This window comes from Chrysochloris asiatica, unplaced genomic scaffold, assembly GCF_000296735.1.
Source record: "Chrysochloris asiatica unplaced genomic scaffold, ChrAsi1.0 scaffold00004, whole genome shotgun sequence".
In the NCBI taxonomy this organism is placed as follows: domain Eukaryota; kingdom Metazoa; phylum Chordata; class Mammalia; order Afrosoricida; family Chrysochloridae; genus Chrysochloris; species Chrysochloris asiatica.
The window spans coordinates 6,807,273-6,830,323 of NW_006408522.1; the positions used below are offsets into that span (position 1 = coordinate 6,807,273).

Here is a 23,051-nt window from a genome sequence, read left to right on the forward strand (position 1 = left end):
GGATTATGGAGGAAGAAAATACTCAATCAATTTTCTGGGCCACAGAATACAAGATGGGTCTTGATTGAACAAGGAGCTCACACACTGAGGCAGGAAAGTGTGCAAACAGGAGTGGTAATTCTTCACCAGAAACGGAAGGGGGACCCACATCACCCTTCTGGAGTCCATGCTGGTTTATACTCTAGCTTTTAACCATGTCCAGAGAGGGAGAAGAATATCATGAATCCCTATGACATCAATGATTGCCTCCAAGCCATTTGTTGTTGTTGTTGTTGTTCCTATTTAAGATTCCGCAAAGAGGCTTGGGCCCAGAGAAGGGCCAACAGAAGCAAAAGTGTCTGAGAATGACATAATACTGACTTCTCTTTTTCGGTCACAGTCCATGAGACGTGTGCCCCTCTCTCCTGAGATGCGGTGAGGCATGAGGGGAGGCGGCGAGAAGCGGTGGGTAGGACACTGTACCGTGTGACATCACAATCATGCAGCTGGTGCCCAATAGGACAAAACAGGAGGGCGGGCACTCAGGGCTCTGTGCTGGCCCCAGGGGAGGCGGGCCGTTTCCAGGCCAGTACCCAACCTCACAGGAACACCGTCCGTCCAGTCCCTGAAGGGTCCTTTCCTGGGGCCTGCCAACTCCCGATATCTTGTCTCTGGCTTTAGCCCTCATCCTCCCTCAGCTCTGTGGGCAGGAATTTATACTGCTGCTGGCGGATCTGGGCCAGTTTTTTCCTTGCTTCTTCCAGTTCTCGTTCTTTCTTGAGCATTTCCTCCTGGGCAGCAATGATCTAGAAGAAAAACAACAAAGTGGGTAGAGCTAAACCTTCCGAGGAAACTGCCTTTACCTGCACAGCTTGTGACATCCGCCCTGTTTCAGTGGGAAACCCTGAACAGTCTCCAGGCCCAGGTTTGGGGTTTAGGACCAATGGCCCAGAAGGCCCAAGAAAACAAGCTGACTCTGGCCACTGACTGAATAGCAAATGAGCAGTTCTATTCTGACCTATGGGGCCTGCTATGAGTTGGAAGCAACTCATTTGGCCTACGGAGCCCCTGGAATGTCTGGGTGGTGCACATGGCTAACATACGGCTGCTAACCAAAAGGTTGAATGTTTAAGTCTATCCAGAGGCACCTCAGAAGAAAGACCCAATGATCTGCTTCTGAAAAACCAGCCACTGAGAACCTTACAGGGTACAGTTCTGCTCTGCTACACAGGAGAGGGTGTTTGGCATGTTTTTTTTTTGTTGTTGTTGTTGTTATTCTAACATTTTGGGGTAAACACTTCTGAATTTGATCACCAACCTGAGCAATGCCCCCTACAAATTTTGTTTTCACTACAACATCATCATCATCAGCTTTGCCAAATGCAGCCTTCTGGGCGGCACGGACAAGGTTGTCTGAGGCTCTTTTCACAGCATTTCCTGCCGCCTGCAGAGGGAGCAAAACACAAATTATGTCGTTAGCAATAGCCATTAGAACTTGGCAAGAACAGGCGGAAGGCCGATTCATGAGAACACCAGTCAACTTATCACATCAAAATTTCCTCTAGTCAGTGACTACCCATCTGTCAGTCTGTCCATCTACCAACTGACCCTACCATCAATGACACCTACCACATGCCAAGTACAACTTATTCACAGATGACTGAGATATAGCTTCTGGCCCCCAAGAAGCACACAATCATGTTGTTATTGTTGTTAGGTGTCATCAAGTCGGAACTGACTCATAGCGACCCTAGGCACAACAGAACGAAACACTGCCCAGTCCTGGGCCAACCTCACAATTGTTGCCACACTTGAGCCCATTGATGGTGCCACTTTGCCAATTCATCTCGCTGAGGGTCTTCCTCTTTTTCTCTGACCTTCCACCTTGCCAAACATGAGATCCTTCTCCAGTAATTGGTCTCTCCTGACAATATGTCCGAAGTATGAGAGACGAAGTTTGGCCACCCTGGCCTCCAAGGAACACTCTGGCTGCACTTCTTCCAACACAGATCTGTTTGTTCTTTTGGCAGCCCGTGGTACTTTCAATATTCTCCTCCAACACCATTACTCAAAAGTATCAATTTTTCTAGTCTTCTTTATTCACTGTCCAGCTTAATTGTGCTCATGAGCCTGTACAAAGACCAAGAGATAGTTGTTCGAACAGAACATGGAACACTGAATGGTTTAAAACTAGGAAAGGTGTGCGACAGGGTTGTATTCTTTCTCCATACATGCATATGAGGTTATTGAAAATACCATGGCTTGGGGGAGGCACACCTTAGTCCTTAAACTGACTTCTTTGCTCTTCAACACTTTAAAAAAGGTCTTGTGCAGCAGATTTGCCTAATGCAATACATCGTTTGATTTCTTGACTGCTGCTTGAAAGATGCATGGTTGATCCAAGAAAAATGAAGTCCTTGACAACTTCAGTCTTTTCTCCATCTTGTTTATTGGTCCAGTGGTGAGGGTTTTTGTTTTCTTTACATTGAGATGCAATCTACACTGAAGGCTGTGCTCTTTGATCTTCATCAGTAAGTATTTTAAGTCCTCTTCACTTTCAGCAAGCAAAGTTGTATCATCTGCATATTGCAGGTTGTTAATGAGTCTTTCTACAATACTGATGCCACTTTCTCTTCATATAACCCAGCTTCTTGGATTATTTACTCAGCATACAAGTTGAATCAGTATGGTGAAGGAATACAACCCTATCACACACCTTTCTTAATTTTAAACCATTCAGTGTTCCTATGTTCTGTTTGAACAACTGCCTGTTGGTCCAGGTACAGATTCCTCATGAGCACAATTAAGTGTTCCAGAATACTCATATTTCGCAATGTTGTCCATAGCTTGTCATGATCCATACAACTGAAGGCCTTTGCATAGTCAGTAAAGCACAGGTAAACATCTTTCTGGTATTCTCTGCTTTCAGCCAAGATCCATCGGACATCAACAAAGACATCTCTTATTCCACGTCCTCTTCTGAAATTGGCTTGAACTTCTGGAAGTTCTCTGTCAATGTGTGGTTGCAGTCACTTCTGTATTACCTTTAGTAAAACTTTACTCGCATGGGATATCAAAGATTGTCTGATGATTTCTGCATTCTGTTGGGTCACCTCTCTTAGAATGGGCACAAATATGGATCTCTTTCAATCAGTTGACCAGACAGTTGTCTTCCAAATTTTTTCGTTTTGGTATAGTGACGCTAGGTATTCCTTCCATCTTCTTTTTATGCTTTCTTCATCATTCAGGATTTTGCCCATAGAATCCTTTAATACCACAAGCCAAGGTTTGAATTTTTTCTTTAGTTCCTTCAACTTAAGAAATGCCGAACTTGCTCTTCCCTTTTGGTCTAACTCCAGATCTTTGCACATTTCATTTGTCATACTGTGGTGGCTTGTGAGTTGCTGTAATTCTGGAAGCTATGCCACGGTATTTTAAATACCAGCAGGGCCATTCAAAGTGGACAGGTTTCAGATGAGCTTCCAGACAAAGACAGAGTAGGAAGAAAGATGAACTACTTCTGAATATTTAATCACTGAAAATCTTATGAATAGCAGAGAAACACAATCTTGGAGGAAGGCAATCATGAAAAGAAATAATAACAGCCAAGCATGTTAAGAGATACACACAAGAGCTTCTTCCTTGTCCAAGAAAACCCACTGCCTCTGGGCCCCGTCCTACATATGACATGTTTCAGGACTTGACTCCAGGCGTCACTTTTTTTTCCCAGTTTGCCTTGGCCTCTCCCTGCCTTCAGTGCTCATCTGTTGGCAGCCGTGCCCACACTCTCCCAGTGAGCAAGTTGAGAGCACAGTCTATGACTTGGATTGTTGGCTCCTCAGTGCCTGCACAGTGGCTGCCCAGACTGGTGCTCAGTGAGGGTTTCTAGGAGTGCTGAAGGGCAGTGAAAGCGGAAGTGGAGGTGGACCTGCTCCCCAGTGGGAGGATGGAGAGCCTCCCAGTGACAGAACCTTTATAAAGATGCACTTTCAGAGTTAGAGCCGAGTTTTATATCATATGCTCCAGAATCAGCAATTGCTAAAGAGAGCTGAAGAGAAATTGTTCAATATTCAATATTCAGTTTTTCAACAAGTCCAGATCTTCATCAAGAGCTAACAGTCCATAATGGCTTACACTTAATGTTGTAGACTTGAATTTTCTTCTAATGGTGATCAAGGTTTTACTGCTCCTCCCATATTTCTCTGCACAGCCCCTCTGGATTAAGGGCTTTGCCTGGGTGTGAAGAGTTTTTCTCATTCTAGCTGGCCTATCTGGTTATTGTGTTAAGGTGACCAATGAGGACATGAGCACTTATATAAGAAGGGAAGAGGAAGGCAATTAATATTTGATGAGCAGCCATCGTGTGCTTATTCTCAAGACTTTTTATGAAGTCAGATATCATTAGTGTACTCTTCAGATATGGAAACTGAGGTTAAGTAACTTGTCTAAAATAATTTAGCTAGTGACTTGCAGTCTGGATTGCATAGGTCTCTGTAGCCCCAGCAAACCTCCAAGGCTCATTGTAAGGGCTCAGACATGACATTATAGCATTAAGTTAAATGAGAAAAATGGAAACAGAATGACATTGTACTGTTTTTAGGAGTCCTCAAGTCTATTCTGATTAGTAACAACGCTATGTACCCAGAACACTGCCCAGCCCTATGCCATCTCCACAACTGTTGTCATGTTTGAGCCCACTGTTGCATCTCCTTGAGGATCGGATCTTCCTCTTTTTCCCTGCCCCTCTACTTTACCAAGCATGATGTCCTTCTCCAGAGACTGGTGCCTGCTAAGAACATTTCAAGTGCTACATCAGTTTGTTGAAACATCTCAATTTGTAATCTGACAATTACTCAAGCCTTGTCTTTTGCCAATAACTTCAATGCAGTTTGGACTTCTTTCTTCAATACTATTGGTTCTTGATCCTATGCTCCTTCCTGAAGTGGTTGAAAGTAGACCCGTTCTTTTGGTACCATGATTCTGAGTATTCCTTTCGCCTTTGTGTGACGCTCCCTGCATTGTTCAGTATTTTGCCCAAAGAATTCTTCAACTGCAACTTGAGTTTGAATTTTTCTTCTGTTCTTTCAGCTTGAGAGTATTGTTCCTGTTTGGTTTTCTAACGCTAGGCCTTTGCACATTTCATTATGATATAATCTTGACTTTGTCTTCTCAAGCTACCCTTTGAAATTTTCTGTTCAGGTTTTTCTTTCTTTTTAACTTTATCACTTTGCTTCAGCTCTCCTACGCTCAAGAACAAGTTTTAGAGTCTCTTCTTACATCCATTTTGGTCTTTTCTTGCTAATTTTTTAAATGACCTTTTGTTTTCTTCCTGTATAATGCTCTTGGTGTCACCCTACAACTCTTCTAGTCTTTGGTCACTAGTGCTCAGTTCATCAAATCTAATCTTGAGGTGGTCTCTCAATTCAAATGAAATATACTCAAAGTTGAATCGTGGCTCTTGTGGACTTGGTTTAATTTTCTTCCGCTTCAACTTGAACTTGCATATGAGCAACTGATGAAGATCTGTTCTATAGTCAGGCCCGGGCTTTGTTCTCACTAATGATACTGAGCGTCTCCATATTCTCTTTCCACAGATGTAGTCAATTTGATTCCTGTGTACTCCGTTTAGTGAGGTCCTTTTGTATAGAAGCTGTTTATGTTGTTGAAATAAGGTATTTTCAACAAATAAGTTGCTGGTCTCTAAATTCTATCCTGTAATTTCCAGGATTGCTTCTATCACCAAGCCATATTTTAAAACTACTGATCTTTCTTCTTTTTTTCCCATTTCATGTTCCAATCACCAGTAAGTATCACTTGTGTAAATGTTTAGGACTCACACAAGAGCGTTCATGTTTTTTATATGGTTTGACTTCAAGAGGTTTATCTTTATCCCATTTTACAGCTAAGGCAATTAAGGCCTGACAAATTTTAAGTGATCTGTATAAGGACCATGCACCTAATACATGGCAGAGGCAGGACTTGAACGCAGGTCTATCTTAATTTATGATGCTTTCCTCTGAAGGACCAACCAACAAACATAAATGTACTTTATGACTTGAAAGAAAACTTGTTATTTGTTTGGATGGAACTGTCCAAACAGTTCAGCCATTTATGATTTTATTCACTGTCTTATAGAAACATGTACTGTTAGGCAATATAAACCAACTGCATCATAATTCCATAGTAATAACAAATTCATAAAATTGGCAATAAACAATGTCCAAAGTATAGGGAAATTATGACTTAGTTACTTGGTGTAATAATCATGCAATCATTAAAAATGAAACTTATGAAGAATGGACCAGTCAGCTTTGCAGAGAGGAATTATGAAGCTTTTTCTCCAAGGAGAAAAATAAGTATGATAAAATGTTAAGTGAAGAAAAGCAGAACTGATCCATTATGATGACAAGCAGACAAAATTATTTTGTATGAAGTTTACAAATAGGAAGAGAAAACACCGAAAGCATTTGATGTGTGAAGATGTTGAAGCTATGTGAATTGTCTTGAAAACATTTCCTTCATTGTGTTTATATTTTTATCATTAAAGCCATCAGGAAAAAGTACCAGCACTGGCAAGGACTTGTCACCTCCATTAAGCATATTCATTAGGCTCTGGGAAACCTGGAGCAACAGTGTCATATTAATTCCTCAGTCCTTTCACCTCCTTCTGTAGCAAACACTGAATGAGCACTAACTCTGAAACAGGCACCACACGTTAGGTGTGAGAGATGCAAAGATGAGAGTGTGGTACCTGCATCTAAGAAGCTCACATCAAAATCAACACAGTGGCACTGGAAGAGCAGTCTGCTGGGGGATCTGGCAGGACAGAGGAGGGACTGGCTGCCTGAGGCCTGGGGTCAGGGAAGGTTTCCCAGAAGAGGTGACAATGGAGATGAGTCCCAAAGGATAAGTAGGAGATGACCAGGTTGGGCTGGAGTAGGGAGGAGAGTCAGGACATTCTAGGTGGAGCCAAGACTTGAATGAAGGCTCAGAGTGTACAAGGTGTGGTCGGAGAATGTCAGTTTTGGGGAGCAGAGGCAGGATGCATGAAAGCACGCGGTAGAAGATGAAGCTGGAAGGTGGGACAGGACTGGCTGATGGAGGGCCTGGTGGGTCATGCCAAGGAAGTGGGACAATCCCCTTTGGCGACACTTACCCGCTCCAAGAGGAGTATTTTCCCACCAGCATCAGTGACCATTACCTGTAGCCGCCTCATGGCCTCTGAGTCCTGATCGGCCTTCACCTTGCAGGCCACAAGCAGCTGAGCCGTGGAAGCGGCGACTTGCTTGGCGGATGAGATGAGCTTCTCCTCAGTGGCATGCCCCTGGACAGAGGCATTGGCTGCCTCACAGAGATTGCTGGTTGCTGCCGCCACCATCCGGGCCTGGGGACAGTCAATAGAGAAGTGACCCAAGGCCTGAGCCTTCCTCAGGGGATCCACAAAGCAAACAGGCAGAAGGGAGAAGGAGACTCACGGCAGAAATCAGCCCCTGTGACCACTGGCCGTCATCTGCAGCATTGGCAGGAATGGAACCAACCTGCAAAGTGGAGTTGAGAAGCCTGCAGTTAGAGCTGGAAAGCCCAAGTCGGTGACCTGCAGCCTCAGGCATTACTTTCCCTGGGACTAGAGAGAGCAGACAGCTTGTGGGATGTGCAGTGCTGCTCCGGCACCCATGAGGAACACTAGTCTGAGGATCCAGGCTACTGCAAATGGGCCACAAAGACTCCGCGAGAAACGCTCTGGCGGCATCTGGTTAGCTGCCAGATATGGCGTTTCTGATGGGGTGTTCAGTGGTGGGAATCGTGCCTTTCATGCAGGAGACTCTGCTTAATTCCAAGCCAATCAAGGTTCCTCATGCGAAGCCACCACTTGTTTGTGGACGGAAGCTTGCTGCTGCTATAATGTGGGAGAGGTTTCAGTGGTGCTTCTAAACTAAGATGGAGCAAGAAGACAAACCTAGCAATTTGCTTCTGAACATTAGCCAATAAACAACAAGAAAAACCCCTATGGGAGAGAGAAAGAAAAATCTATTTGGAAACACAGAGTGGGAGTGTGGCTAGTGTGGCTGGATTTCTGTACACGTAAAAATGGATGAAATGGCAAATGTTACTTTAAAAAAAAAAACAAAAAACAAACAAACAAAAAAAACACACCACCCTACAGATCACTACATATCGATTACAGATTGATGTGTAATCGATCAAGGGTTGTGTGCAGGACTGAGCAGGGTTTTCTTATCACGCATGTGGGTCACCATTTTTAGGACAAAGTCTCAGGGAACAGTGGATGAGGCTGGCTTCCCACACTCACTTCATCTGCGGGCCTTTCCCCACTGAAAACACGGTGGCCCAGGTCTTCTCTTGCAAGGGCAGAACCACTAAGCCACTGAGGTCTCTTACAAATTTAAATCTCTCCTAAGTACTGACCCGGAAAATTTCCACGTGACTTTTCTGGCAGGTGAAGCTAACAAAGGGCGGTGCAGCTCATTCAAACTGAGTGCAGTCCCACGTCTTGAGGAAATACAGGTCATCTTTGAAGGGTGAGGAGGGCAGACAGACATGGAGATAAGGCGATGGGGAAGTGTCAGAAATGATACGTAAAACTAGGAATCCTGGTGTGGTGCTGTGGGTTAATGCACTGGACTGCTAAGTCAGTTTGAAGCGCAAGGTTGGTGGATCAAGCTCACCAGTTCAAGTTCACCAGCTGCTCTTCGAAAACCCGATACAAGGATCCCTATGAGTCGAAACTGACTCAAAGGCACTTAACATTGGGGGTTGCTGAATGTGAGGTAAAATGCTAAGGTCCTGCGCATATATAATTCTAGAGTTCATCCAAGTGAAATGGAAGTTCCATCACCAACTTATTAAGTGCCAGAACATCAGTTCCTTGGAGGACAGAGCCTCAGCCGCATTCAAGGTTGATTCTGTGGTATCTAGCGAAGTGTCTGGCATCCATCAAAGCTGCTGCCCTTGTGAGGGTTCTGACTCATGGTGACCCTGTATGTGTCACAGTAGAAGTGTGCTCCATAGGGCTTTCTTTCAATGGCTGTTTTTTTCAGAAGTAGATAGCCAGGCCATTCTTCTGAGGAGCCTCTGGGTGGACTTGAACCTCCAACCTCTCAACTAGCAGCCACCCTAGGGGCTCCATCTGGCATAAAAAATTAAAAAACAAAACAAAAAACACCCACTGCCATTGAATCAATTCTGAGTCATGGTGAACCCATGTGTTACTGAGTAGAGTCCTCCATAGAGGGTTCTGGGCTGGAATCTTTATGGAAGCTGATCACCAGGCCTTTCTTCTGCAGCGCTGCTGATGATTTCTAACTGCTAGCCTTCAGGTTTGTAGGGTGCAAATCATTTGTACTACCCAACAGCTTGTCTGACATATAAAACAAACAAGCAAACCAAGCTCACTGCCCTCGAGTCAGTTCTGGCTCACAGTGACCCTATAGGACTGTTACAGGACTACACAGGATTTCCAAGACTATGATGCTTTACTGGAGCAGACAGCAGCATCGTTCTCCCTTAGAGTGGCTGGTGGGTTTGAATTGCCGACCTTGTGGTTAGCAGCTCAATGCTAAACCCACTATGTCACCAAAGCTCCTTCTATCTGGCCTATTGTTGTTGTGGTTAAGTGCCATCGAGTTGGTTCCAACTCATAACAATCCTATATAGGGTTTCCGAGGAGCTGCTGATGGGTTTGAACTGCCGACCTTGTGGTTCACAGTCCAGTGAGTCCCGTGCTGATCCGACAGCACCACACCAGGAATCTGTCTGGCATATAGTAGGCCCCTTGTGAAAGTTGAAAGAAATGAGAATTTTTCAGTAGGAAGTTCTTCTCAATGATCATTTTGGGTCTTGACTTGCTGATTGGTATTCATGGTACTTCCCATGTCAGTGCTCTGCTAGGTCTACAGAGAAGCACAAAGAGACAGATGCCTGCCTGCTAAGGACACGGGTACACATCAGTATGGAGCAACACACGCTGGCCTAGAAAGAAAGCCAAAGTGTATGAATTACATTAAGACACTGCATTAAGCAAAGGGAGACATCCTGGGACTACAGGGCAGACGGAGTCCTGGTGTGGCCCTGCAGGTTAATGCACCGGACTGCATGGTCGGTTTGAACTGCAAGGGTGGCGGTTCAAGCTCACCAGCCGCTCCTTGGAAACCCTATACAGGATTGCTATGAGTCAGAACCAACTCAACGGCACATAACAACAGGGCAGAAGGAAGAGTTTAAACTAGAAGACCTTGTTGCATCTAGGAGTATTCTGTTGTTGCTAACTCCCATCAAGCTACCACATTATCCCCACAGTCAGCTGTGGATTAGACTAATGCGATCCTTAAGGTTTTCCTGGCTGATTCTCAGAAGTTATCCAGGCCTTTCTTCCTGATCTGTCTTAGGGCAGAAGCTCTGCTGAAATCTACTCAGCATCACTGCAACACACAAGCCTCCACTGACAGATGGGGGTCGGGGATGGGGGCAGGCTGCGCATGAGGGACATTGGCCAGGAATTGAACCTGAATCTCCCACATGGAAGGCAAGGATTCTACCACTCAACCACACTGCTTCCTAGAGTGAATCTAATGTACTACTGGGTGGGCTGAAATGATGCCGCCTGAAGAGATCTCAGATTGGCCTTTTGATCAATGGGAATGAGAAAACGTTAACTCAGCTCTCCAGTCCTAATAAGTGAATGGAGTCATTTGGATTTGGAAAAAGGAAGCCCCTAACTGTGGGGTTCACATGGTTGTCCACCAGGAAAAGGTCCCAATGTGCAACGGGACTGAGAATGACTGGAGTGGACCATTTCGTAAAACCAGCAGTAGCTGAAAGGTCCAGAAGCCAAACCCTTAATTCTGCTCGTCAGATTTACGTAAACAGAATATACAATAAGTCAGTACAAAAACTGCCAATTGGGTGAAAGGGTAGATTTGGCATGTGCTGCCTTGGTCGGGCCAAAACCTTTCCCATTTTTCCCTTGTCGGCTCTCCTTGCACACATATTCCACCACGTGGACAGCGAGCCTCACCCACCTTTCCTTGGGCCACCAGCTCCCTCTGGGCTGCCGAGGCCGATTTGACCAGGGCGCTCGTGGCAGCAGCAATAGATTTAGCGGCTTCCAAGATCTGTTCTTCAAAATCCAGGGTCTCATCTGCTTGCTAGAATCAAAAGAAAACAGTGTCATATACAATTCATAGCCACAAAGGGTTCTTTCTGCCGAATTACTTACTGCTTGGTCCCTGGCTCTTCGATCTGCCACACCAGGGTGGATATGCTTAAGCTGTCAGAATGCTTCTTCATCCACTGCTTTCTCCCTCCCCAGTACAAAAGGAAAAAGCTAGAAGCACTGAGCAGTTAGGCAAATTTTAAAACAGAAAATTCTAAAAGGCAGACTATTTCTCTAGCCCCGCATCTTTCAGGAGACATACAATCACTATGAATAAAATATACTCAAATGGTTCCATCAGTATCAATAATAAAAAAGAAAACAGAATCAAAGTCACATGAGTAGGTGGTAACATACTGTTTCAGAGTTTAAAGCTCAAAAATGGGTTCAAAAGAGGCAAAGGTGGCTCTGAGTTGTGAAATGCCTTCTTTTTCTTACGGAAAGTAAAGACAAAATAGCATGTGCATGTCTTTGGCTGATCTAGGAGAGATAGACCAACCTCAGGTCACTCAGGGGTGGAAAAGAAATCAAGACAACATGACATCAAGGTAGAGCTCCTAGTCACCTGGAATACCGAGGTCTGGCTCCACCTTGGGAAGCCATTGGACACCACTGCATAGGTGCTGTTGGGCCATCAGGGTTCTGGTCTAATTCACCACGTCCTCCACTGCCAACATAGTCCAGGGAACAGAAGAGACACTTTGGGAATATGAGGCAAGTGTAAACTCTGTGGTCTCGGGACTGGTGGGTGGAGCATCCAAATGTGGGGTGGCTGATAATTAAATGGTCTCCAGGGTTCTCTCCAGCAATAACATTCTATATACTTAAATCAATTTGATCTAGTTCTATGTTAAATACTAAATGTTGAAGATATAGATGATACCTTTTAGACATTGAGACATAATACCTTTTTAAAAGTGACAAGCATTTTTAGGTACTAATACATACATTAACTTCTTTAATTCTCACCAAAAAAAGATATACAATATTATACTATAGTTAAAATCCTTAGTCTCTCAGCGAGAAAACTCAGGCCCAGGGAAGTGGAGTACTGAACCTAAGAGCTGCGTCGCAGCATGCAGGAGAATGAGAAATCTAAACCTAAGTCCCTTTGAGTCAAAAATGGTACGGTTTTCAATCCTAGGCCAGCCCTTAAGGCATCAGGTGAGGAATGGTTTAGCTGGACGATTCCAGGGTCAGTCAGAGGCCCAAAACAGCTTCTACCTACCAGCCCTGTGTGCAATATCAGATAAGACGGCTACAGTGCTTTTCCTGTTCCCTACTCTTAATGGGCACACTCTGAACCAAGAAAGATGCCAATCTCATTTCTGACAACCCATGTTTATCAAAATAAAATTTCAATGCACATCTAGAAGACCTAAAGAAAGACAGCAGAATTTTAGATGTTTCGGAACTAGAAGCGATCTATTTTTATTTCTGACAGTCTTACTCTAGGAGCATATATAGTAGAACTGGCTTTGGTTCCAATAGGCTGATTTTGGATTCTTTTATTATGTGGGGTAAGAGGGTACTGGGAGAGTGGTGGAGGATGAATAAGCCTACTGAAATACGAAAGTGACTCATTATAAGATCCTCTGGCGTAGAGGGTACTGATACGTAGACCTGAAAGAAATTAGGCTCTTGTTTTTATATATTTCCTGACCTTGAGATTAAGAACTTTTCTGGCAATTCATTCTACAAAAGAAAGTCACACATGTAACAGGTGACAGCCCAGGAGAAATCCGAACTGTTGATCCGAGTGGGCTCTAGAAGTGCCCCCCACATTTTGCAGATGAGGACACAGAAGCCTGTGGTAGCTCCTCAAAATCTCCCAGACTTTTGTTTCAGGTGCTCTTGGTGACCCCTTGGGCTCCAGCTCTGAGTCCACTTTATGGTGTGTAATAACCGGCCAGCAGAGTTCTCATTTCCCAATTTGAAGATTTGCAAAAATGTAGCTTCCTTAAAATGAAGTGCTAACTCTTAGCATGGACATATTAGACAGGATCATCTCGTGACAACTGATTTGAACATGGCAACATCTTCCACTGCTCTGGAATTTGTAGGGGGCCGGGGCAGGGCAAACACATCCTTGAAATATTCGACTTGGAAACAGTCCTGACACACACTGATTTTTTTTTTTTCAACATGGCAAGTCTTGTAGTGATCTTTGATGGATACTTATTTTCCTTTTCATAGCATCCCTGCTTTCAAATAGCTGCAGAAGAGGACCCAATCTCTGGGAGATATGCTCTAATTAGAAGGTCACTGGAGAGTTTCGGAAGACACGTATAGACACAGCTACCTGGGATGACAACAGGGACCTGTAGAATGGATGGGAGATGTCCAGGCACTATGTTCTGGGCAGGGCCACATGATGTGACCTGCCTGTTTGCTAGATCCAGTGGTAGGAAACACATCACACCTGCACCTTTCTATATGTGCACCCACCCCATCTCTTCCAGAAAGTAGACACCAACACTTAATGTATCCTCATATAAAATGTCTAATTCAAAAATAAATGGGATCTCCCCAAGCCAAGAAGATTCAGTTTTCATCAGCTTTGTCTCCCACCAGCAGCCAGAATAGAGTCTGGAAGAGGTGTCATGACATTTCAATGCACATCTAGAAGAATCTGGAAGAGGGGTCATGAGGGTAGGAAGAGGAGGGCAGGAGACAAGCATAACCAAGCTACAAACAAGCAAACAGAACTGACTTGGTTTCCAAAGCCTTTCTCTAAATAAATGGCTCACAGTGAAAAGGTAGAATTTGCTATCAGAATAATCTCCACCATAGCAGGGAGACTTGGAGTGAAAGAACATCAACATCTAACTGCTCCTAGGTGACTCCGGCGGTGAATGCGGAGACCAGGGCTCCATGGGCCTCCATTGGGGCCAGGCTCCTCTCACTGCGCTCTCATTTTCATCTACTCACCAGGGAGCACGAGCTGCTTGGTGTCTTAAGATCCTCTTTAGCTGAGATATTTACCTGACAGGCCCAAGGTTTCTGGATCTGTACCTCTGGCTTAGGGAAGACTGAGGACAGTGCAATCCTCACACCTGGAAATTGTTTCCCCCAGCAATTTGCTCTTGTAAAGATTGGTAAAATAAGATTCTTATACAAAGACTATGATTAATCTTATACATGTGGCTATTCATATACTGCATCTAACGAAGGTAGGCAACTTAAGGAAATGCTTTCATTTAAACGGGCTGGCTTGTTGGCCCTCACTGCAGTTACCTGAGGACCTGCTGAAAGGTTAAGGATTTCTTCCAGGAGGTCTGCAGCAGGCTGAGAGCTGTGTTATTGGAGTCCTGGTATGGCGCTGTAGGATAAGCACTGGATGACTAACCACGTAGTCAAAGGTTCAAACCCACCAGTCGCTCCTCAGAAATCCTATACAGGGCTGCTGTGAGTTGGAGCTGACTTGGTGGCACTTAACCACGAAGGCATTTCTAGTGGAGGTGGTTAGGAACTTTGTTGTTACTTGCCACTATGTCAACTTAACTCATGTCACTCCCATGTGAACAGAGCAGAGCTGCTCCATAGAATTTCCAAGTCTGGGACCTTTCAGAAGCACATTACCAGGCCTGTCTTCCAAACTGCCCACCTTTCCGCTTATAATCCAGTGCACTGTTAGCGCTACCCAGGGACCCTGGTTAAGGACTATAGTGTGGAAAACGCTGGCCCATTGTTGTTAAGTGCTGTTGACTTGGTTTTGGCTCGTAGCCACCTTGTATAGAGTTTCCGAGGCTGTAAATCTTCACAGGAGCAAGAAAGCCTCATCTTTCTCCAGAGATTCAGTTGGTGGATTGGAACCACTGAATTTGGTGGTTGGCAACCCAATGCATAAACCACTAAATCACCTAGAAAAACAAACTCCGGTTAACTTAATCCTGCTAGACTGTGATCTCATCCAGGTTTCAGATTATGTTTTATTCGATTTATGTCCCTTGAGCACACCATCAGGCAGAGAGGAGTTCCTGTGATAAGCATTTGTTGAATGAATGTCTGCATTAGAAAATGAGTTTCAGAAGTTCCAGAGTTCAGCCAGAGGACAACTTACATGGCAAGGGAAGGAAAAATACACAAAGTGAGCCTCCCTATTTGTAACTGTCCATTCCTGAATCATGGGGGGACAAGTGTATCCAGAGAGGTTGTTCATTGTATACTCTGCTGGGACCCCACAACTGGCACTCATAATTTAGCCGTGCATGTGGGGCGCTGTGGGTTAATGCGCTGGACTGCAAAGTTGGTTTGAACTGCAAAGTCAGCAGTTCAAGCTCATCCAATCACTCCTTGGGAATCCTATACAGGGTCGCTAAAGGTCAGAACTGACTCAATGGCACTTAATAACAGCATACAAATGTAAAGAAAGTGACAGTTTACAAAGGGGCACTGTTTCTTAAAAAACAAAACGTAAGCAGATGTATAAACTCAGAATAAACAGATGTATAAACTTGGAATCTGCTGATTTTTCCCTAATGAGGACTTTAGCTGCAGTCTCCAAAGCCTGAGTCTGTCTTCTTACCCTCTACACAACGCTCTCTTCTTCCCATGCCAACTCACTTGAAAAAGGGCAACTCACCATGAGCTCTGTCTTTCCTGGACTGTCCAGCCCACTCTAGCCAAGGATCGTTATCACACTCGTACCTTTGCTTTTGGACAGCTTTGAGAAAGACAGCCATTTGCTGGTACTTTTTCTGCTGGTCTTCAGGAGCTCACCTTTTAGAGTTAGAGAGCTGGTCAGATTCTTCTTAGGAAAGGCTTCAAGGAGCTAAAGGTACTCAGAAGGGGTTCCAAAGGGTCACTGCCCTGATTTTTGCCCCCTTCCGTAAAAATCTCCTTTGAGGGAATGCCTTGCTGACAGCTGACATACACAATGACTGCTTTTCTCACAACTGGCTACATAAATTGAGAAGCAGCTCATGGTTCCATCTTTTCATTAAGAATTGTGCTTTGTTCTGTGTTAATGAAAGTCTCCCAGAATGCTTACTATTAAAAGCAAGGTCAAATCACATCAGAAGCTTAATAAAAACTCACACACACACACACACACAAAAACTTGGATATAATCTATGTTTAAAAAGTATGAACATATAATTTGAATGCTCTTGGCCTGAGGGTGGCTGGGTGTGTGTGCGTGTGTGTGTGCGTGTACGTGTGTGCACGCGCCAACATCTTGAATTTTCATTGTAGGAGTGAGGCATTTTTCTGCTCCTTGGAAGTCTGAGTGGAACAGAAAAGCATGCTTCTCCTTTTTTGTAGAGAATTTGGCTGCTACCAGTTTGCCCCTGATATTGAATTGCAAAGTGTCTTGGGGGTGGCCTTAGCCTGTACCCTAACCTAAGACTCAAGGTATTCAAAGCCTACATTATCTTCTCTTTTGGAGGAACAATTGGTTGTTGTTATTGTTAAATGCCAATGGTTCCAACCCATAGCAATCATGTACAGAGATTCCAAGGAGCAGCCTGTATAGGGAGGGTTTCCGAGGAGCAGCTGGTGAGCTTGAACTACTGACCTTGGCAGTTCAAACTGACCTTGCAATCCAGTGCTTTACCCCACAGCACCATACCAGAACTCCAGCCATCACATGAGGGGTGAGTTAGTTAAATGTTTGACCAAATATAGTGGGCTAATTTTTAAGTTGATAATTTTTAAGCCAGCAGATTATGTTATAAATATCCAAATGGCCCTTCTCAGAAAAAAGGTTTCCCACCCCTGCTCTAAGGAGACCATGAACTGACAAAGTAGGTGCCAGGGAACCTGCCAAACCTGAGGAGGGACCACCCTCTGCATGCAGATGTGGAACAAATACAAATCCGTGCAGCATCTACGGGGAAAAGGCCTAAGCTTGCACCATTCGTATTTTGGGAGTGGCTTTCCCATGGAATCCACTGCCTATTTTTTCACTTCGCAAAGGTAACTAATTCCACTAAGTGACCTTTAAATCATTACGTATGCTTAAAAGGGAAAAAGAAAACCTTGACGCAAACAAAAAACAAAATAAAACCCCAAACCAAAGACACCTGAAATATCTACATAGGAGCCACAGACAAAGAAAAGAAAACAGAATTCTTTCAAAGATTTAAGGTAAATTCATTCCATCTTGAGCACTTCTGGTAGGAATCCTAAGTGTATTTGGACCTGCGTAGATGTGTAACAGGGCCTACCATTCAGGACTGGCAGGGAGTCACAAAGGAACATACGATGGCCAGATTCTCAGGGCACCTCTGCTTCTCACCCCCTGTATGTGTCCTGACCTGGCACTGGCTAGTGAGCTCAAAGTCCACACCTTAGCCACACAGAAAAAGCCCTACGTGTCCCTCCTTTTCCCTGAACATCTGGTTGCTGTTCCCTACTCACTATTTCATTCACTACAGAAGGTATGTTGGTCAACAACAAAACTACCAAAGGGCCCAAGAAAGTCACAGTAAGTTAGTTAACAGATAAGCTTCCTCTGAAGTTATATCAAAATTCTGTTCTCCTCTATTCTGTTGAGGTCCCTCTTTCCATGGACATATGTCATTTCCAACAAGTGATTTTAGCTGGGCTCAACACTGAAAAAATACAGTACTCTCCAGTTTCATGAAGTTGGGACTAATTCTGGAAGTATCTTGAAAACAGTCTGACGGAGCCTCTGCTGACGCACACAGACCACTGCTCAGTGGAAAGGGACTTTAGGACAGCCTTCACTTTGTAACTCCAAACATGAAGTTGGCTCCCAGCATCCTTCTTTCTCTGTGGCACTGCCTGAGACTGACACCGTGCCCCCACTAGATGACTGGGGTACAGCGCCTCAACATGTCCAGGGTGCCTTCTCACCAACCTGCTGAAACCATTAGCCTGCCACCTGTGTGGGGCTGTCACTCACATATATAATGGGCGCTTCAAAAAGTCTGTGGAAAAATGGTATTGAAAGATTATGGAATTTTTCCACAAGCTTTTTCAAGTCCACGAGTTTTTTCGTATACCCTCAGGGAATGCTCTTTAAGAAAGTGTTTCTCCTCCAAAAAAACTGACCTATTAGCAAAGTAGTTCTGTTTCTAGAAAGCAGTGCTCACAAAGCCTTTGTTCAGAGTTTACTCAATGAGCTCAGCTCTGTGAAGGAAAGGTCAAACCCAGCCAAAGATGACTTATGTATCAGAAAAAAAAATATTTTCTATATCATAATCCCCAATTTCCTGCTACAGCCAATTAGGCTATGGATTTATCCTATGATTGCTGGTCTATTCTAAATATTATCAACCTCTGCTGACAAGTTAACCCACAACAGGAAATTCAACAGACAGACTGCAGTCCACATACTATGATCTTTATTAGTTATCTTTAGATTTAACCAAGGTTCCTATAAAACTCAGTGACCCAACATCCACAGAGCTGGGGTGGCTGATTTGACTCATGTATGCTGCTGTTAAGAGTGCAGAGGAAGTTACAGAGAGTTTATTTGTGCTTTTTGAATTTTAACAGAAGCCTTGATTAGGAAAATGACTAGCTACTAAATTAAGGATCAGAATACAACTGAACCAAAATAAAATTTAAATCTGAATGTGTTGAGAGGTTATAATCCTGATTTTTATCTCAGGCCACACACATGGGTTGAAACCTTCCATTCCCCACTCCAACCCCCACATATATTCCTTAAGGATTTATTACTGTACAAAATCGAGTTCTACAGAATATCTTTAGCCCTAAGGAAACATCAAAAACCATGATTTGTTTCTACAATCAACAAGTAATCGAGCAATGCTGATACAGGTGTCAAATGCTACAGGAAGATATGGAATCTATAACATGATGAATGGTAACAAACACACTATCTTCCAAACCTACTTGTGATTTTATCATATTCTTCCCTGCTGCCCCCCGGAGACAGAGCAAGACACTGTAGGAATATGTTTGATATATAGTTGGATTAAATAACAACCTAATATATCAAACATATCACACAGAGGCCTGCAGAAAAGGCATCCAGGTTTGATTGAGCTGGAGAATAGCCACAGTACTGAAGGTTTTACAGTTGTGGGGGCTGGTCACCCACTGCAGCAACTCCTTTGCCTGTCTTTGGAGGCACAGGTCTGTCTGCAAGTGTGGAAACGGCGCCATTAGCAACATTGCAGGTATACACACCAGGGCTCACTGATAGTCTCATTTTGCCAACATACCATCTTTCCAAGCAACAGGTGAATGACACAGTGCAAACTTGTTTGGTTAATACATCTCGAGGAGATTTCAGGCAAAAAGAGAGGCTTAAATTCTAAGGGCCTGATCTGGGACTATGCTAGCTATCATTGGCCGTAACCACAGCCCCTCCGGCTTTTAGTCTATGGGCTGCCTAAGGGACCATTCCACTTTTAAAACAGGTAACCTGAGAATGGGGTGACAGAAACTTTAAACAAAACCACTGCCTCTCTCAAAATGATCCCCCCAAACAGTGTAAATGCTCCCAGTTATACAAGGAAGTCACATTCAGTATGCTTATAGTCATCTTTGGGATACTTTGGTTTTTTGCTTTTAAGGTTACAGGAAAGGGTGGGAAGAAACAGATAACGTCACAAGACTGATCGATTATGATGTCAGCTTGGGAATTTTTTTTTTTTTTTAAACTGAGGAAACAAATTCCTTTATAAAGGCAAAGGTATTTTATCTCTCACAACTATTCTGCAATGTAGATAGCACTCCCAGACAGACACAAACCCCATGGTTTAGGTTGTTGGCTTTTTAAAAAACCATTTTATAGATAATAAACTCCATGTGGTGGGGACCTCTGGTTATTGGGCAGAGAGAGGATTCAGACCATCCTAAAACATTCTAGGAGGGCTAAATATCCTTTCTAACTATGAGAGCAGCCTAGAGGACGCATCTCCAAGTGAAAGATTCTAACATTGAAGGATTAACTGAAGGGTTCCTTGGAGTTCCTATAACAACCCCAGGTGAAGGCCAGGTGACCCGAGAGTTCCAGGAAGGGCTCACCAGCCCATCCCAGCAGGCTTCACTAATATTTTCAATGCTGTCATTTTGCAAGCATTTGTTTTATAAAATTTCCAGAGGCCTAACCAACACCACCATGATATTCTTCAAACATAAGTGGTTTTACATGGCGGTGCAATCCTGCGATTTTTCATTTTACTTTATATTATTGCATAAGCATCTTCTTCAAATGACACAGTCCTTCTGACTGTTGCTTTAGATAACTGCACAGAATTCTTCAAGGAGTCTCATCCAACTTCTCCACAACAAACAACGAGGCTGCAAGGAACAACCCTCTCACAGACCCAGAACTTTCTTCCTCTAGTGAATTTCTTCCTTGCCACAAATTCCCAGAGGTGGGGGGTCAATGTCTCAAAGAACCATGGGTAAACCACAAGCCACCCATCCAACACAGGGTAGGCACAAGGGGACTGACTGGACTGAAACCGCCTGGTGTCCTCACTTACTCCTTCCGGTTCAATCATGGCGGTTGGGCCTTGGTGAGGTAATTCAGCCCTAGGAGGCTTGAACTCACCAGGATGGTAGCAGTCCCTACGTCATGGGCTTGCTGCATGGACCAAACATGTTTATACATGTAAAACAACCAGAGACTGCCCAGCACACACCTGGCACTCAATCGATGTGAGCTACAATTTTTTTCTTTCCATGTTTTGTTGTTGTTAAGGCCATTAGCTCAGAAGCCTATAGAGCAATGTTTCTTTCAGGCTTTTTCCTAGCGGGTGTTCAAGTTCCTAGTGGCCCATATGCTGTGACAATGACAAAGCCAACAGTGGTGGTACAGTTAGTATTCACTGAGTGTCACTGTATGTCACTTGTTATGAAATATTCTTACATTATCTCATGTAATTGTTACAACAACAATCCTAAGGGGTAAGAACTCTAACAACTTGGCTTTTCTGATTAAGAATTATCACAAGGTAAATAAATGGCTGGACAGAGCAGACCAGGATTCAGACACACATAAGAGCTCAGAAAGACCCTGCAAATGGACAAAGGGAAAGAGCAGGAATTCTGAGAAGCCGGTAAACTGTTAGTGTTAAGTAGCATCAGATTAATTCTCCCGGCGAAGGACATTGTCACTGACACAGCCTAGTCATCAGCAGACACAATCTTTCCCATGAGAGGTCACTTCTGATAAAGCCCATTAAGAAAAGGAAAAAACACAAACTAAACATCAAACCCCTAAATCTTGCTTCGTAAGATTAAAATAAATGGTTGCTTCATAAGATTAAGGAATGTTTTCATTCATGATTGAAATGATTTGCAAAGTGGAAATAAAGACATAAATAGGAAAAGGAGTTTCACCTCTTCTTACATTTTGCTCTAAAAACTTGTAAGAAAAACAGTGACAATCTCAGATAACCCAGGACCTTCAGGTTAGAGGCCAGCAAAGAAAACCCTGGTCAACTTCAAAATCAGAAGCCAAAACTGAGTTACATCTTGATGAGAAATTGATCTTTTAAATGACTTCATCAAGGTGTGTTTGAGTCTGAGATCTAAAGGCATTTGGTCTGCGTAAGACACAACCAGCAGTCAGAACCCTACTCCATCCTGAGCCGTGATGTAAGTTTAGATGCACAACTGACAGATGAACTGCCCAAATGCTGGGGCAGCCGGGAAAGGTGGCTTTACTACTACCGTAGTCAGCCAGGAGGGGCAGTGTCCCTCTCGAGGACTTGCCTGGGCATTCCCTTGATGGAAACTCAGGTACCAAGGTTGCATGGTAATAAGCCAGACCCTGACCAAGGTGATCAGAGGGCCTTGGAGTCAAATCTATAAATTCTTCTCATCTGTAACAGTCCCCTTCCTGCTGTCATAGTCCTTAGTCCAGCCTGTCACTCAGAGTTGTTTTGCTGCTAAACTAGTTCTGACACTGTGATGGAATCCTTTTGTTCTCGGTGCCCTATACATCGACCACTTGGAGGTGAATCTTCTGAGCACTAATATTACCATCCAAAAGATCTGTCTCTGTCTCTATATGATTTTAAAAAGGGATCGCTATAACATACACTTGAATTTGTGGTCTTTTATCCTCTACAACAAAGGTTAAAACACTTAAGAGACTGGATCTAAGAATTTCATGGTGTTAAGACTGTTCCCAAGCTTACTGGCCTCATGATATGTTTATTCATTTTATACACAACACTGACCAGGGAACTGCTTTGGTATTTTTCAGTGCTTAGCATCCATCTTTTTGTTGAGTGCTGTAGAGTTGGTTCCAAGTCATAGCAATCTTGTATAGGGTTTCCGAGGTGCAGCTGGTAGATTTGAACTGTTAACCTTGTGGTTCGCAGTCCAGTGCTGATCCTACAGTGCCACACCAGGAGTCTTAGTCTTATGAAAAATGTGGAATTTTAAGCATACCTAAAACCTGAGCCATTAAACTTTTTTTGACAAGAGGAACCAGAGTTTATCTTCTAATTGATTTGGATCTTTGGAAGGGGAAGGTGTGGTTTATAGGGATCAACTTGTGTGAGAAGTTGTTTAAATAAAAGAAAAAGAGGCCCCTGGTCCCACATTTTCATGCTGAAGACAGCCACTGGGGGTGAGGTTAATATGTGTGTATGGGGGTGGGGTGGGGTTACAACTTCTTAACAGAATTGGCTATGCCCCTGACAGCACTAGCCCACAATCCTCCCTACTGTCTAATCTCAAAATATATCTTTCCTTTAAATGGCTACTTCCCTTAACATATACTCGTGATCTCAAGTACCAAACATTTATCTCGATGACAAACATAGATGGAAAAAATCCATCAGCAAACCACAATCTCCAGCATATTCTAGAAAAATCTGTTATTGGATACCCTTTAATGATTCATATTGCCTTCCATTGAGATTAAGGACAAGAGAGACCCAGCCCAGCTATTTCTCTGTATAAAACATAATGGAAACCAGAAAGCTGTAGGCTG

The 23,051-nt window shown here is 43.7% G+C and overlaps 1 protein-coding gene across 1 annotated transcript in view; it reads right to left on the reverse strand.

The window, feature by feature from the left end:
* Positions 1-304: 304 nt before the first annotated feature.
* The window catches only part of TLN2 (talin 2), a 229,757-nt gene continuing 207,010 nt past the window's right edge, over positions 305-23,051 (reverse strand). The window contains exons 52-56 of the mRNA XM_006831575.1: positions 11,019-11,144; positions 7,455-7,517; positions 7,181-7,363; positions 1,298-1,423; positions 305-785 (exon numbers count right to left, since the gene is read on the reverse strand). Of these exons, the coding sequence (XP_006831638.1) occupies positions 657-785; positions 1,298-1,423; positions 7,181-7,363; positions 7,455-7,517; positions 11,019-11,144 (627 nt within the window). The 3' untranslated portion in view covers positions 305-656. The remainder of the gene's footprint in view (positions 786-1,297; positions 1,424-7,180; positions 7,364-7,454; positions 7,518-11,018; positions 11,145-23,051) is intronic.